General features: G+C 44.3%; 1 protein-coding gene across 2 annotated transcripts in view; it reads right to left on the bottom strand.

The window, feature by feature from the left end:
* Positions 1 to 914: 914 nt before the first annotated feature.
* Positions 915 to 17,224, bottom strand: part of LOC118384244 (serine/threonine-protein kinase PAK 4-like) — a 30,113-nt gene continuing 13,803 nt past the window's right edge. The window contains exons 1-10 of one of the 2 annotated variants that reach the window (XM_035770608.2): positions 14,674 to 14,993; positions 10,397 to 10,618; positions 9,649 to 9,872; positions 9,095 to 9,527; positions 8,503 to 8,952; positions 8,099 to 8,232; positions 7,187 to 7,313; positions 4,750 to 4,875; positions 4,528 to 4,662; positions 915 to 4,436 (exon numbers count right to left, since the gene is read on the bottom strand). In XM_035770608.2, the coding sequence (XP_035626501.1) occupies positions 4,281 to 4,436; positions 4,528 to 4,662; positions 4,750 to 4,875; positions 7,187 to 7,313; positions 8,099 to 8,232; positions 8,503 to 8,952; positions 9,095 to 9,527; positions 9,649 to 9,872; positions 10,397 to 10,597 (1,986 nt within the window). In that variant the 5' untranslated portion in view covers positions 10,598 to 10,618; positions 14,674 to 14,993 and the 3' untranslated portion in view covers positions 915 to 4,280. Of the gene's footprint in view, positions 4,437 to 4,527; positions 4,663 to 4,749; positions 4,876 to 7,186; positions 7,314 to 8,098; positions 8,233 to 8,502; positions 8,953 to 9,094; positions 9,528 to 9,648; positions 9,873 to 10,396; positions 10,619 to 14,673; positions 14,994 to 17,224 lie in introns of those variants that run through there. The other variant, XM_035770598.2, reaches the window with a different exon arrangement.

The raw sequence follows: 17,224 nt of genomic DNA, 5'->3' as shown, positions 1-17,224 counted from the left end.
ACTCCACCACTGTATACAGTGCGTCTTCACACAAACCCCACCCTTAGCAGGCGTCCGCTGGACCTTGTCATATTCAGTAAATTCGAGCTAAATTTCGCAGAACTGTGGAAATTGAACATTCAGTTCACCGCAGTATAATGAGCGGTCATTGTTTTTGGACCACGCTTTTCACAAGTCCTCCGTTTACAACACCGTGGTCGCCTGCTAAAATGAGTGAAGTGAACAAAACAAGTCTATAGTGGAAGGCCAGATGATACTGAATCACATTTGACAGAAGGACCAGACGGAAGTGCTAAGAATATAGTGCGCCAATGCAACATAATTTAGTTCCTTCCAGATATACATATTGTATTGTGTAATATTTTACCTTCAAATATTTCTCCCAATGTATCAGGTTGATAAATATGAAAATAGACAAACGTCTGGCCGTACCTAAGACACAATATAACTAACGAACTTATTAGCTGGGCTCCAGCCCATACCTTTTAATGTGTGACGATTTAAAACCATAAATCAAAGATAAATGTTATCATCAACACCATCATAATCATCCTCACATAACCACAGGCCAAGTCTTTTTAGTTAACCTTTATTTTACGAGGCAAGTCATTTAGGAACAAATTCTCATTTACAATGACGACCTACCACGGCCAAACCTGGACGACGCTGGGCCAATTGTGCACCGCACTATGGGACTCCCAATCACAGCCGGATGTGATTCAGCCTGGACCTGAACCAGGGACTGTAGTGACGCCTCTTGCACGGAGATGCAGTGCCTGATCGCTGCACCACTGGGAGCCCAAGACGATGAGTACCATCTGAGACTAAGGCCATTGCTATAACACAACTTTTAAAATGGTTAACATCCTAAAATGGTCACACAATACACAAATGATAGGGCATGACAAAAAACCTTACATTTTAGAAAAACTGTATTTGCCAAAAATATTTAAAATGAGTTGTTTTTACAATAACCAGCAAAAATGCAAAAAAAACAGGGGTGGGTTGGGACTCAAGAAAAACTGTCAACCATCACAAACTTTACAATACTGATGCCTAAATGATTTAGCATACAAGAAAGTGTGAAAAATAATCATACAAACAAGTTGGAGAAATTCACACCAATGTATTAGTAGGCCAGTATGAATTTGAGAATCCTCTCAACAAACACAAACCAACGATAATGAGTTTACTCTGAGACACTACAGACTCCTGAAGATTTGTAAAATCATCATGTACATTTGCAATTAACAAAATTTACAAAGAAAGTAATCATATTGCTCGTGTTACTTTTCTGAACGTTAAGGCATTAAACACACAAAATCACCGTGAAAAAAAAACAAGTTAAGCGGTTCTAACCTTGACAGGCATTAAATTAAGTAGAAGCTACAGGAATGTCAAATACCAACTGCGGAATGTACGCGATTGGTTTCATACCAGCCACTGAAAACTGTAGTTGACGGGTTAATGAGATTATTCAATTCTGTAGTTTGAGGAATGATACGTCTTTTTTGGGGGGGCATTCATCATTACAGTATATGATATAAAACAAAATATCAGTGTGCCATCAGTTCACGGTAATGATTAGTTAAGCGATTTAGAAATATACAGTATGCAAAGATAGATTTAATGAGTATCAAAACAGGATTTGTTTAGAAAATTTGTTTATCAAAATGCTGCACAATTACAGTTACAAAACTTTGTGAGCAATGAAGAGTGATCAGTTCAGAATATTGTTGAAAATGCAGACAGTGAATTACTAACTTTGATTGTCATTCTTTCAGCCCATCTTTTCACTCAGTTTTGCAAAACTAAACTGGAAGAACATTTTATTTTTTACACATGGAACAGACGGATCACATCTTACTCAGGCTTGCCAATCATCATGTCACTTTTAACAGACGTCCACTTGTTTTATGGAAATATGGAATATTGACAGAATGTTAAAACCGTACAGTAACCTCTGACGCATCTAATTAACAACAGTACTTCACAATGCAGTGTTGGTGTCTACTTATGGAGTCTGTTCCGATATCCTCACTGAAACTCAGAACAGACACATTGGCTACTCTTTGCTGTGCACTATGGCCTCGTGGTCTTTGGATGCTCTCTATGGTGAATGTACATATGCGACTTCGTCTTACTAATCTAGAATTGGAGGGGAAAGCTCAGAGAAAAACGAGGACTAACGGTGAATAGAGCCCTATAAAACCTGTTAGATTTTTTTGCCCATGTTCTGTTTTTCCAGGTTTCCCTCAGTTTTTTCATGTGTTCGCTCTCAACACCAAAAATATCACACGTTTTAAATAGAAAAACAGCAGCATTTGATGTTCTAAGTCCACCACAATGCATAAACCACACCAGGAGATCACTTTCGAGGTCTGTGAAAAATCAAAAAGACATTTATATTTTTGGCTGTAGTTTGCACCAGCCAAGAGACTTGTTTGGTTATCTGCGTTTCTGTAACGTGTGATTGCAGTATGCTGAACAATTTAAAAAACATTTTTTAGAAAGCCTTCCAATCTACCAGAAGACGGTGATTATTAGCATCATTGCTAACGGCTACACGAAGTGGTAGACAAACTTGCACTCAGATAGGGGCATTACCATGCCTTTGCTTCTGAAAGTTGAAGGAAAATACAAATCACGGATGCAATTTGTTTATGTCTTATGATAATCTTGGCTAAATAATACATTTTCAATTACATTTAGTTGATTTCCTACCAAAGTTCAATAAATGTTGTAATATTATTGAATTCCGTTTTAATGTCTGGATTCGTGATTCCACCCACATAGACTTTCGTAGGGCCTTGCATGAAGTGTGTGTGTGGGCGATTGTGGTGAGTGTTCACTATTTCAGTTTGCATCTGTGGGTCTGTTTTCTGCCATACAGTTCCTGTCATTGCTACATTATGGACAAGAATGCAGTTCTAGCAGCTGTTGCACACTTCATTTAACCAAGCATGAATTTTCACCTTGTGTGTCCGTTTCCTGTTCTAATAAGCCCTTAAAGCTGGGATCCTTATCCAAAATGGTGAAACAGTCACGTCCATTTGCGATATTAATACCCCCCCCCCATGCTGCGCAACGCTCCCCAGCTCGGCAACAAAAAAATAACGGTGGTGGGGCAGCCGGTGTGACTGTTTCCCCCTACTGCAGATTCCATCTTTAAACACAGAACCAGTTTGTGGCTCAGCACTCACATTCACATAGTCCAGAACCATTGTCCAGACTGGCCACGTTGGGCGTTTAAGAAATGAATCATTAGGAAAAATGACATAAAAATATGTACTTTCTGTATATACAGATGTGTATGTGTGTGTGGGGGCTTTCATAAGGGTGGTCCTTCCATTGACCTAGTGGTCACTACTATAAACTAACAGCTGAAGTCTACAGCAGCAGATCGAGGGGTTACAGGGAGCACAAACCACATGGCTAAATTCCTAAAGTACAAATAAGCCTTTAGAAAGAAACAGCTGAAACTCTGCCTTGATGTTCACTTTATCATGATATTCTATTAAACACAGGTATATTAAAAGAAATTATCTTGTAATAAAAAATAATTTAAAAAAACTATATGATATATTGGAATCAACCAGGCGTGCAGCTTCTATCTCAGAACAGTGCTTCAAATCTCACTGTAACCCCTAAAAAATAATCACAAAATAGAGAAAACAAAGCGGATATCTCTATCATCATACTTACAAGAAAAATACAGAAAATAATCTAAAACACAACTCCAGTGTCTACCTTTGCTTAGTGTTTGTAACAGGAACCAAGTGTTTACTTTCATTAACAAAATACTTCAATGCATCATGTGGTAAGAGAAAAGCATAGTCCTCCTTCAGTAGTCTTTTCGGATGTCCTGTCTATTGGAATAGAGTTGAGTCTGGGCCATGTCGTGAGGAAGGCCTGTAGTGTGGAAGCATGGTTCAGACCATTCAGCTAGGATGCTAACAGTGTTTTTTTGTGAGTCACCCCAGCAGGCAGCACTTTCCAAGCCTCATTCTGCACCAAACCACTCAAGCTATACATCCTTGTAGTGTCAATCTTTTCTCCCACAGGAAAGGGGACAGAGATCCTTTTCATTTCAAAAGGTTCTTAAAAAAAACATTTAAAAGAAGCTTGACCAGTAAAAATGCTAATATGAGCTGGGCAGTGTTACTCTGCTCCCCCCCAACCTCCTCGCTCCAGAACAGTGTGAGTTCGAGGTGTGAGCTTGGGGAGTTGAGGGTCCATGTGACACTACTCCTTAGTGGTGGAGAGGACTCCGCTCGCTCTCATCTCATGCGGTTCTGCCTCATGAGAGGCACAATGCAGGAGGGCGGGCCAGCCTTGCTCAGGAAGGGGTGCTTGAGTAGCTCATTGGCCGAGGCCCTCTGGGTGGGGTCTCGCACCAACAATTTGTCCAGGAAGCCCTTGAGAAGAGGAGAAACCTGGGAAAAATAAAGGATGACTATCAATTAAAAAAATGTTGAATAACAGGGCCTTGTGTGAGAGAGGGGCTCTTTCTAGTGTGCCTAGTACCTTGTGTAAGTTCTTGAGTTTGGGTGGTAGGTTGTCACGGATCATCTTCATAGCTTTGAGGGGGGGCTCATTGAAATAGGGTGGCTCTCCGTCCACCATCTCGATGACCATCACCCCCAAGGACCAGATGTCCACCTACGGAGTAAAATATTGTATACACACAGTGATCAGCGATAGTTTTGAATTATAACGCATGCACACAGACAACTAACTGGACATTACCTCAGGCCCATAGGGCAGTCGTGAGATGAGCTCTGGGGCCATCCAGTAGGGTGTGCCCACCAGGGACTTGCGCCGCTGGACCTCTTTAGACACCTGGGCGCAGAAGCCAAAGTCCGACAGCTTCACCTGGGCGGGGGGGAATAGCGGAAAGGGTCAGAGCTTTTAATTCATTATTTACTGGGGAAAAACACAGGCATTCTAAAAATACTGCCATCGTTACAAATGACTAAATGAAAGACTTTTCAGCTGACATGGATGTTGTGTTATAGATTGACAGGCTGAACTCTTAGCGTACCACAAATAATCCTCTATCTAGCAATGTGCTGCTTTACAGTATTACACATCACAGTAGAACACCTCCCACAGTTCTCTGAGAAAACCTTTGCAATGCCTGGGTGGATGAATATCCTGTCTGCCATTGGTGACCTCTGAAGAACAGGGCTCACTGACTAAAGCATGCTTTGAATTGGTAAGGGGAAATGTGAATACACACAAACACACGCATGCAAGCACACACACACATTCTTCTGCCGAGAATCAGCTGAGGGTAACTGACTACACTTCCCCTTGGGTCAACCACAATAAGAGCTAAGCACAGCCCTTAGCATGCCAACCATGACAGCTACAAGTGACTTCAGGTTGACACTTGGGCTCAATAAAAGATAAAAGAAACTGTTGTATCATCTACAAACTGTTGTCGGGTAAAGTAAGAACTAAATTAACAGCGTGAGCTTCAAGCCCTCCATTACCTCTCATACTGTATATTACAATACTTTGGGAACAAACATGACTGCAACAAGTTCCTCTTTCCCATATCTTCATTTTCACAGCTGGTTTCATCTCGTTCCGATATGTAAATGAGATAGCCTGTTATGACTGGGCAGTATGGGGAGGGTTGTCACGGTACCAGTAATCCCAATACTCGGAAGTAATATCATGGCAAAGAAACAAAACAGACATTCTGTTGGACACACAGAGCCTTCTTTTTTCACTCAGTCACATGAGTATTTTCCAAAGCTAGGCCTATATCACACAATATTTTATATCATACAGTAGGTTCTTCAAGGACCATAGAGGTCAGTCTATTTCGCATTTTCTTTTTTGCTATGGGACAATTATATCATCATTGTGTATGAAGCAGGGTTGGGGTGAGTGATGTGTACATACTCCAGTCTTATAATTGTCCATGAGGGAGGTGGTGATGTAGGGTTGGGGTCAAAAAGAACAAAACCATGACTGAAACTTACATCGGATCTCAAATCAATTGTCTGGGGCCAAGTTAACCTCCCTTTCATGTAAGAAAGTCATGACCATGTTTGACCAATTCAATTTTTATGTAGAAGGACAGGGAAGCTCAGTTATGGTGACTTTTTGAAAGGACATTCTACTCCAAAATTAATGAAAACATGACACGGACACCAGCTGAAATATAATTTCTATCTCCATAAATGGACCCAATAACATATTGGTAAGAATGTTAGTTACTTTAACATATTGGACCATGTCCATATAACCTATGCATGGTCTATATTATCAGATGTGCTATTAGCAATAAGCATTATCACCTGTAGCCCAACTGATGAAGCATAGTGGCTATAATATGTACGTAGGCTGAAGCATTGAGTTTGTCCTTCTGCATTCACCCTATTGGACATGACATCCTGATTGTTATTAATTATTATTATAAATATATATATAAATTAAAATTCACCATTACAGTGTCATGGCCCTTGTAAGATGACTATGCCCATTTAAGTGGTCTGTTGCACAGCTGCCCCTGAACCATGCTTGAAACTAAGCATAAAGCTGCATTTGTAAAACTATGCCACGCGCAAGTAGAGAAATACAAGTGGGAGCAATGTAAAACCGGGATCCCACTCTTTCAAAAAATAAAAAGTATAACATTTTAAAAAGGCCAGAACTGGCTTAAGAATACATTTGCCAAAACTGATTTCAAAGGTGTTTTCCGCAATTGCATTAAGAATTGCTGTGCATTGACAGAATAGGTTTCCCTCCTACGGCTTTCGCAACTTGAATGTGCCTCGAGGGGAATATAGTATCTGGCATAGAACACGTAACATCAAGACGACTAGGTAACTATTCTACTATGGGGTTGTTGTAATATTGTAATTAAAACAAAATACATGGGAAAATAGTAGCCGTGGAAAGTTCCATCCGGAGTGATAAAGTAGAGCCTTTGAATGACTTTGCCAGCCGCTACAATAGGCTACACAGCGCCGTCGGAGTTGAGCGCTGCACTTTAAACACTATTAAAGAATGTCAGTTCAGTGCACACAGCTTAACAGAGAAAATTAAATATTTGAGAAGAAACTTATTTGGGAATATATTTAACATAACAGACATGGCCCGGCCCCCATATATGAAGGACATCCAATGCAGTCACAGAACTTTAACCTCTGAAGTCAGGTGTACGTACTCTGCCGTCGTGGGTGAGCAAGATGGAGTCACTCTTGATGTCCCTGTGGATGACGCCCTGGGTGTGCAGCACTGACAGAGCCTTCAGCACAGACAGGCACACTGTGGCTATCTGCTCCTCATTCATCCTGGACACACACACAGGTCATTAGCACTCAGAGCTGACAGAGAAATAACATCTCACACCACAGGTTGCATTGCAGAGACATGAGTGTAGCCATGCGACACTACCACCTAGTGGTGAAAAAATAACTAAACAAAACACTTGTGGTTATTTTTACTTAACTAGGCAAGCCAGTTAAGAACAAATTCTTATTTACAATGACGGCCTACACTGGCCAAACCCGGACGACGCTGGGCCAATTGTGCGCCGTCCTATGGGACTCCCAGTCACAGCAGTTGTGATACGGCCGGTTGTGATGCAGTGCCTTAGACCGCTGACCCACTCGGGAGCCCTTACCATTGCTTGTACTGTAAAAACAGCTACGATATGAGCAGTTGAACACTATATGACTAGTATGAAACACAGACATCTTAATTCTAATCACCATAGCCCAGGGCTGCCCATGGCCCTTCTTGGAGATCTACCGTCCTGTAGGTTCAGTCCAAATCTATTTAACACACCTGATTCTCCTCACTAAGACCTTAACTAGCTGAATCACGTATGTTAGGTTAGGGTTGGACTGAAAACCTACAGGACGGTATAGTTCCAGGAAAAGGGTGGGCAGCCCTACCTAGTCCTGCTGGTCAGTTGTCAGAGCAGCAGATCAACGGTCATTGCTATCAGAGATCTTTGTTACATCCAACTCTGATATCACCTCGTTGAAGTTAAAATTTAAAATAGTTAGGGTGTAGGCTATGGAAATCCCAAGGATGCCAGATAGCACTAAACCGCAGATCAACAGACACGCACCTGGTGTGTGTGACAATGTCAGTCAGAGCCCCTCCCTCCAGGAACTCCATGACGACCCAGAGTTCATCTCCCACCAGGTAGCTGTTGTACATCTCCACCACGTTGTCATGGTGATAGTCCCGCATGATCACCACCTGAAGAGCACAGGAACCAGCGTTACTAAGGAGACCGTGGGCGATTACATGGCACATGACATCACTCATTACACCACGAACCGCACCCTCCATGCAGGACAAATCTTTCAAACATTAGCTAAACTCTGTAATAGCCACTATAAAAGATCATGGATCACACAACTAATAGCTTACAAATCCATTATGCTGTATTCCCTGAACATCAAAAATCTTAAAGACCTTCATCTCAATTGCATTCTGTTCAAGTCAATACAGGCCCTAAAACCCCACCTCATTGAATAGCAGCTCCCGGCGCTGCTGCTTGCGCAGGTCCATCTTCTTGACAGCCACCAATTTGCCGGTGCTCTTGATGGTGGCAATGCACACAATGCCGGTGGAGCCCTCTCCGATCTTGATGTAGTGGTCCAGGTAGGTGCGCGGGTCACCCGGGTCCACCACCATCTGCAGCGCGGCGCGGAACTGCTCATGGGACACCCGCTGGGGCTCCCTCTGGGGCGAGAGGGCCTGCTGTGGTGGAAGGGCAGGGGCTGGGGGGCGGGGAACGGGAGCCTTCTGCTGCTGGTGGCTGTGGGGGGGCTCAGGGCCCAGGACAGGGTGGGAGGAGTGGTGGGGGTCTCCTCGTAGCTGGCCCTTCTGCGGTGCTTTTCCCCCGTCTCGGCTGGAGGCACTAGAAGGACCGTTGTGTGGCGGTGCTTCGTGTGGTCTGGCTAGCTTCAGCACCTAGAAGGGAGAGGAAATGACACTGTATGATCAACACTTATGTCAGAGGTCTATTAAAGACATGCGATAGAACATTAGCGGCACTGGTTTCCATATCTCCCAATGTCTGGTGTCTGGTGTTCTCCTAGCAGCCTGTCAGTACCTGGCTGGTGGGGCTCCTTCCTCCTTCACTGTCAGCGCGGGGGTAGGTGTTGAATGGCCTGCTGGTCTGTTGTGCTGTCTTTATCACCCCCTCTGTGACAGGCAGGTTAGGCATACGGATGTTGGGCCCCGAGAGAGGCCTCTTATCCCGGGGAGACTGGGGGCTGCCGTCCCTGCCCGTGTAGCTGGACTTAGGCCTCTGGTCGCTGGGCCCGTCCCTGCGGACTACTTGGTCGTGGTGGTCCCGTGGGTCAGTGTCTCTGGGCTTTGGCGGGGGAGGGGGTGGGCCAGGACGCTCCCTCTCTCGGTACCTGCTGCTTGGTTCCTGGCCCCGGGGCTGCTGCTGTGGCCTGCCGTCCTCTCGCTGAGAGCGGGGTACCCGCTGGGGCTGCCGGGGGTCTCCACCAGCTAACTGGTCCGGCCTGGGCTGCTCCCTAGTGCAACAGAGAAAAGGTGAACAGGTTGCATCTCTCTGGAGTGGTGGAAACATTTCTTCAGAGCCATTTTACAGCCGAGATCTGAATACCCCGTGGGCCCCTACTGACGACACTGTACCTGTCTCTGATGTCTCCATAGTGATCTGGGTGGTGGTGTGGCCGGTGGGCCAGGTCCCCGTTCTCATGGCCTCCTCCCCCCGAAGATCCGGAGTCTCTGCGGGGCTGGATAGGGGGGCTGCCTCGCCTCAGGGAGTTGGAGCGGGTCACCGACATGGTGTCAAACTCATCCAGCAGCCATGTCAGCGAGCCGTCCACAGCGATCTTACTACCCCGCACTATGGTCTACAGGAGTGAGAGGCAGAGATACAAAGTAAGGATGAGTTGAGATCAGACCAGTCAGGACAAGAGAGACTTCCTGGACTGTCACAGCTTCATTCTAAAAAAGAGATATGATGACTGGCAGATTCTATTTTCAGTGATGTCTTTTGCCTTCGCTGCGTTTATTGTTCAGGAAAGAAGACAATCATGTTTACTGTTTAGGTTCTGTGGATTCAGACTGTGATCCAAATCTGACGTACAGTAAGCTGAGACCGCTACAGTTGTGCCCTTTCCCATGGCCTACATACACACTGAAGGCAACAAAGACGAAACGTCTGTGTACGCTATCCCCGATCAAGTGAAATTAACTTTAAACATTGAAAATGAAGTAAGAGTCATGTGACATCTTCGAGTGCATGGCCCAACACAGCTTTTTATCCTGGCATTCTCTCAAATTACAACTCAACAGAGAATGCAACAGTGAAAATATCACTTCCTGTTTGTGACACGCCCCTTTCCTCCCACATCCCATTTTGATGACCCCTGACCTTGCGGGGCTCCACCGTGGTGATGACGGTGACGTCGATGAAGGGCTTGGGCCTCTTGGCCGTGTCCTCGATCAGAGACTGCCATTGCCGCGGCAGCCCCACAAACTTCTGTTCCTGCTCGTCAAAGTCTGTGTGCACGCGGTGCTCAAAGTTGGAGGGCGCCGAGATCTGGACGCGGGGCTTCTTCTTCTTAGTGAACATGGCGGCAGCTGGGCATCAGACCTGGAACACAGAGAGGAGAACAGGAGTGTATTCATTAGTGCACAGCGTGGAAAACTGTAACAAAACATTTTGCAAGGAAAAAACGGTTCGCAACTAAAAAAAACAAGTTTCTTATTTGACAACTGCAGGTTACTCCCTTCCCGCTACAGTCTGTTAGCTTCTGTTTGTTTCCAAAAGAATACACACCAGGAATGACTTTGGAACAGCGTTAAACACATCAGCAGTTCATGATGATAACAAATGATAATACCAAGGAAGTCCTGTTCCTTTTCAATAGAGCTGAGAGGCTAACGCATCAAAACTTGATCTGTCATGTGGCCACAGACACACTTCAGACTATAGAGCTGAAAACCTTTTCATGTAGACTGACAAAATCCCACAGTGAATATCCTTTGGCAAATGCACAGACAGAGAGTACACAAACGCGTATGTAACTTTGACAAGTTGACAGAAGTCAAATTTGTAGGGACATCTCCCATAAAGACAAATACCTTATACAAGTAGCAGCCACTTTCTTCAGAGCCAAAACATTTATTAGTCAGGTAAGTATTACTCAGAGGTGAGCCAAGGCCCCCAGAAAAATGACTTCCCCTTTCCTTCACAAGCACATTTTCCCTCTAGCTTTATTTCTCTACGCTCAAACATTCTGGATTCCTTCTCTTGCTTTAGATAGAGAGGCAGCTCTCCCTGAATCCAAACACTGGGCTGCCTGCCTGCGATATGCTGCCAGTTCGTGCCCACGGTCCTAGACCCACCCAAGCTGCAGGGAAGGGGTGCTTGGTGAGGGGCTGAGGGATACCGCCTGACTGGCCCATAAAGCAGAACTCACTCTGTGAGTGTTTGAAGTGTAATGGGATCATCCACCCATCTGCACAAACCTGTACAAAGGGCCAGAGATGAGGTCAACATGGGCCTTCCATTAACTATTTAAAAGCCACCATTGATGGTCAGAGTTGAACGACCAAGTCAGCATGATGACTAAACCAAATGTAAGAAATAAGGCAGCTGCTACTAAGGAAGTTGGCTACTAGATGATTTATTTGCTTTGAAAAACTGCTAGAGGGGCCTCCCGAGTGACGCAGCGATCTAAGGTACTGTATCGCAGACCCGTGTTCGATCCCATGCTGTAGCACAACTGGCCGAGATCGGGGGTCGCATAGGGCGGCGCACAATTGGCCCAGCGTTGTCCGGGTTAGGGGAGGGTTTGGCAGGGGGGGGGGTGCTTTACTTGGCTCTTCACGCTCTTACGAGTCCTTGTGGCGGGCTGACTTCTGTTGTCAGTTGAACGGTGCTTCCACCAACACATTTGTGCGGCAGGCTTCCGAGTTACAAAAACTGACTGAATGGGAAACATACTGAGCAGCAACCGCAGAGCCCCACATAACTGAATCTTGCTGACAGACTTGTAAAGTGGTTTGCTGAAGCATTCGGTCGCTCCTCTGAAACCCTGCCTTAGTGGAGCAAAGCAACGAAGGGGGAAATAGTTCAACACAGCCAAGGGAAAATTATTATTCAATGTCAGAAGTAATTTTTTTTTGGCCATCAGCAACTGCTGAGATGACAAAAACACGTCCAAACTGATATTCAATAACTCAGGAGTCAGAGAGACTGACAGAATTGAGTTGCATTATGATTTGCTTGACAACTTGGGTGTCATGAAAACAGCATTAACATGGCATAGGCTTAGGATAAGTGACTGAATGAAAGCGGAAAGCACCACAAACCACATGGTGGATTTCAGGCTGCAGGCAGTGCACCGGTGAGACAGGTTTTAACAGGTGAGGCCCAGCTGAGAGTGACGCAGCAGCAGGTGAAGTAGCACCTCCCCCAGAACACAGACCTCTCTCTTCCGTGTTGTACACTTCCCCCTACGAAGCAGGTAGCTGGGGAAGAAAGAGACAAGTGTCCATGCACTCAAGACTAGACAGACAGTTTCAGTACAGAAAATAAGATGCCCCTGGGAGACCAACAGATGCACACATTTTCAACTATAACTGTGCCGATTTATCATCTCCATTTCCTTCTTCCCGTCTGTCAGTAAAGCGGTCATAAAGCCTAGCTTATATAACTACCATTCATTGATCATTTCCCTCTGTGTATGAAGAGAGTAGAGCTGCAACCACCCACGCAGTGAAGGGAAAAAAGTTGACGTTCACGACACACTATCTCGTTTATGGAGTCTCTCACATTAGCATACTATTACGCACCGGTGAGCAATAAGAAAGGCACTTCAGGGGGAGCATAGACCCAGATGGGTCATGGCCAAAGAGCTACTGTCTGTCCAAGCACAAGGGGTGGTCCACCAGACTCAGCCATGGGTGTCAACTCTGTGCTGTAGCAACGCAAAACACCTCATTTGAGCTCTGTGATGGGTTAATGTGGGGCTCTCAGTCAAAGTAGTTAACATCGAAACAATTGTGCTCAGGGCAGGCCCCCTCTGGAGGAGGATAAACCGTAAGGCATGACTGACGAGGCGGCCATTCAGAAGTTAAGCCCCTCATCATTCAGACTGCACGGTCACCACACAGATCCGGACAACGGCACGTCTAGTCGTCAATTGCCTTATTCTGCTAACTCAAATGGTTTTCCTCTGTCCCACTTAGGCATACCTCGCATACCATTTTACAAGGACTTCACTCAAAGGTTAAAGGACATGTAAACATCTCAAAACCAAAAATAGATTTAGGTGATAACTTATATCCAGGAAGGCTTTTTAAAGAGACACTATATGAGTCATTGCTAATCACTATTCCAAATGCACGCATGTCAAATATAGTAAGAGTACACACCTATATTGTATAGTACAACACATGCATGCCTTTGACATGAAACTGAATCATGTCAACTATATTCATTGCATGTCTATCTGCAATGTTCAGTGTTCCCTTCTGAATTCAATGTTCCCTTCTGAATGCAAATGCAGTAGGTTGTGTCATCGCGGACACTATGCCGGGTTCAGAGGTGACACAAAATTAGGTCACATCATCAGGGATCAGTCTCGCCTTGTCCTGCATCCCTCTGCCTGTAGCAATCATCATTGTCAACTTATCATGATGTAGCTTAGCCTAGACGTTTGTGGGCGTGCTCCACTGTCGCACCCTTTCATTTTAAGTTTAGCCTACTGCCCAGTGATGAGTCAGAAATGCTAACTAACAGAATTCAACCCTCTAACTGAGATTCCCTGATTTAGGAAGTGCAGTGCAAAGTGTGACCTTGGAGCCGACCCCTGATTCCAGCCAGAGTGCTTCTTATCAGGTCTTGCCTATCTGTTGTTTACCAAGCCTGGTGTTGGGGTGCAATTTGCAGCAAAACAAAAACGAGGATAGGTCTGTGAGCAATTACAGTAAATGTAGGAATTAAGATAAAGAGTCCCATCCACAAGCACGTGGGCTACAAGCAGTGACTATACTGACAGTATCAGATCCAACTAAATAACTACTACACCATTGGTTTCATTACCTTGTTATGCTTTCTTTAGTGTCAAACCTGTACTTAGGCTATAGCTTGTAAAAACACTACCAAAAGAGAAAACGTGTCGTTACTCTGAAAAGTATCGTTACTTCAGGGTGTAGCCTACCTCCCTCAATTTCATGAGTGTAATCCCGTTGTTTCTTATCACTTTGACAGTTGTTTACATGTCAAACAGCACTAGGGAAGTAGTCTCATGGTCGTATAGCAAAATAAAACAAAACAGATATGAGCAGGTTTAAGAACCAAACGTCCGATGGGCGAAAATAAGTACCAGAATTCCACATGCTGGTGGTAAAGATTGTGTAGATTAATGTCCAGTGAGAAAACACTGCGTTTATTTCTCATGTGATGGCTGTACATAGAGCATTTGTTGGATTTGACCACTATAATAACGTGTTTCAAGTTGATTTGAGGCTAATCTTAAGAGTGAGTTTTGACCTCAGAAATACAAATATACATTTTGCAGTCTAGATATGCTTCTCGACCGTGAAGTTTATTTGGTTAAATTATATTCGATATTTTGACGTAAGCATGACTATGAAAACAATGATTAACGACAGTAAAACTGCCTTTGATTTACTCACCAGAATGTCTATCCAACGCGATACAATCCACCTGATACCATTTCACGATCACGCATGAGAACAAGGAAAAAAAAATAACCCAGGCAGTCTCGCTCTGTGAGAAGACTCTCCAAAGTGAGACCAAGAAGTTATTTCCGCAGCGTTTCAAATAGGTAAAGAGCTGCTTTTAGTGCACACGCCGTATTTACCCAAAATGTACGTTTATGATAAAACGACTTATGAATAACTTCTCAAGTAGAACTGTAAAACTCTAAAAATCAATGTTGTCGCATTCAGATGGTTTCACTAACGCGGGCCAGTATCGTGACATCACCGGGAAACAGGGGTAAAATGAGAGTCACGTCTGACTCATTCAAATCCCGGAACGCCCACTGCCTGCGGTGTGTGTTCAATGATCACTCTTCTTACTAGTCATTATGATTGTTATGTAATCTATTATATGACACGATCAAGCTGAAAGCTTGACCTAGGCACATTAGAGGGAAACAGGACTGTTCAACTACTGGTAAATACTAATGTACTCGCATATTTATTATAGCACTGTCTTATCAATACTTCAACAGCATCTTGTGAAATACCCTGAGTGACTGCTAATTTGAACAGGATTGTCAGCGGATGAACACAAGTAACCAGTGAAGAGAAAGGCCTCGGAACAAAAACATGCACTGTAGCTTCCTCCATCAAAACTGTTCATAGTGTAAGCAAATGTTGTCAAATAATTATGATGAAGCAAATGTCAAAAATATTTGTGAAGATCCCATGACTGCCATCATAATGAGTTGCTGCTAATGTGCTGGGGAACACGAACTAATATATATATAAAATATTATTGGTCACATACACATATACAAAAGTATGTGGACACCCCTTCAAATGAGTGGATTCAGCTATTTCAGCCACACCCATTGCTGACAGGTGTATAAAAAATAATCGAGCACACAGCCATGCAATCTCCATAGAGAAACATTGACAGTAGAATCTCCTTTCTGAAGAGCTTAATGACTTTCAACTGAAAACAGTCATAGGATGCCACCTTTTCAACAAGTCAGTTAATCAAATTTCTGCCCCGCTAGAGGTGCCCCAATCAACTATGTGCTGTTATTGTGAATGTAAACATCTAGGAGCAACAACGGCTACACTGCAAAGTGTTAGGCCACAAGCTCTGAACGGGACTGCCGAGTGCTGAAGAGGCGTAAAAATCGTCTGTCCTCAGTTGCAACTCTCACTACCGAGTTCCCAACTGCTTCTGGACACAATGTCAGCACAATAACTGTTAGTCTGGAGCTTCATGAAATATACAAGCCTAAGATCACCATGCGCAATGCCAAGTGTCGGCTGGAGTGATGTAAAGCTCGCCACCATTGGACTCTGGAGCAGTGTAAACGCATTCTCTGGCGTGATGAATCACGCTTCACCATCTGGCAGATGGATGCCAGGAGAACGCTGCCTGCCCGAGTGCATAGTGCCAACTGTAAAGTTTGGCGGAGGAGGAATAATGTTCTGGTGCTGTTTTTCATGGTTCGGGCTAGGTCCCTTAGTTCCAGTGAAGGGAAATCATAACGCAGTTTGGAACTCTGTAGTGAAGCCACTCATTTGAAGGAGTGTCCACATACTTTTGTATATATAGTGCATTCAGAAAGTATTCAGACCCCCTGACTTTTGACATTTTGTTACATTACAGACTTATGCTAAAAATGTATGAACGTTTTTTCCCCTCAGTCTTTACACAATACCCCATAATGACAAAGCAAAAACACATTGAGATTTTGGCAAATTTTAAAATAGAAAAACAGAAATACCTTACTTAAATAAGTATTCAGACCCTTTGCTATGAGACTCGAAATTGAGCTCAGGTGCATCCTGTTTCCATTGATCATCCTTGAAGTGTTTCTACAGCTTGATTGGAGTCCACCTGTGGTAAATTCAATTGAGTGGACATGATTGGGAAAGGCACACACCTGCCTATATAAAAAGATCCCACAGTTGACAGTGCATGTCAGAGCAAAACGCATGTCATCAAGGGAATTGTCCGTAGAGCTCCAAGCCACAGATCTGGGGAAGGGTACAAAAAAAATGTATACAGCTTTGATGGTCCCCAAGAACAGTGGCCTCCACCAAGATTGAACTCTTTGGCCTGAATGTCAAGCGTCACATCTGGAGGAAACCTGGCACTATCCCTACGGTGAAGCATGGTGGCAGCGTCATGCTGTGGGGATATTTTTCAGCGGCAGGGACCGGGAGACTAGTCAGGATCGAGGGAAAGATGAACAGAGCAAAGTACAGAGAAATCCTTGATGAAAACCTGCTCCAGGACCTTGGGCGAAGGTTCACCTTCCAACAGAAGAATGACCCTACGCACATAGCCAAGACAACGCAGGAGTGGCTTCGGGACAAGTCTCAATGTCCATGAGTGGCCCAGCCAGAGCACGGACTTGAACCTGATCGAACATCTCTGGAGAGTCCTGAAAATACCTGTGCAGCAACGCTACTCACCTAACCTGACAGAGCTTGAGAGGATCTGCAGAGAAAAATGGGAAACTCCCCAAATACA

This window comes from Oncorhynchus keta, chromosome 1 (genome assembly GCF_023373465.1).
Source record: "Oncorhynchus keta strain PuntledgeMale-10-30-2019 chromosome 1, Oket_V2, whole genome shotgun sequence".
NCBI classification, from domain to species: domain Eukaryota; kingdom Metazoa; phylum Chordata; class Actinopteri; order Salmoniformes; family Salmonidae; genus Oncorhynchus; species Oncorhynchus keta.
The sequence above is the reverse complement of the archived record's forward strand: the minus strand, read 5'-3'. Positions and strand labels throughout refer to the sequence as shown.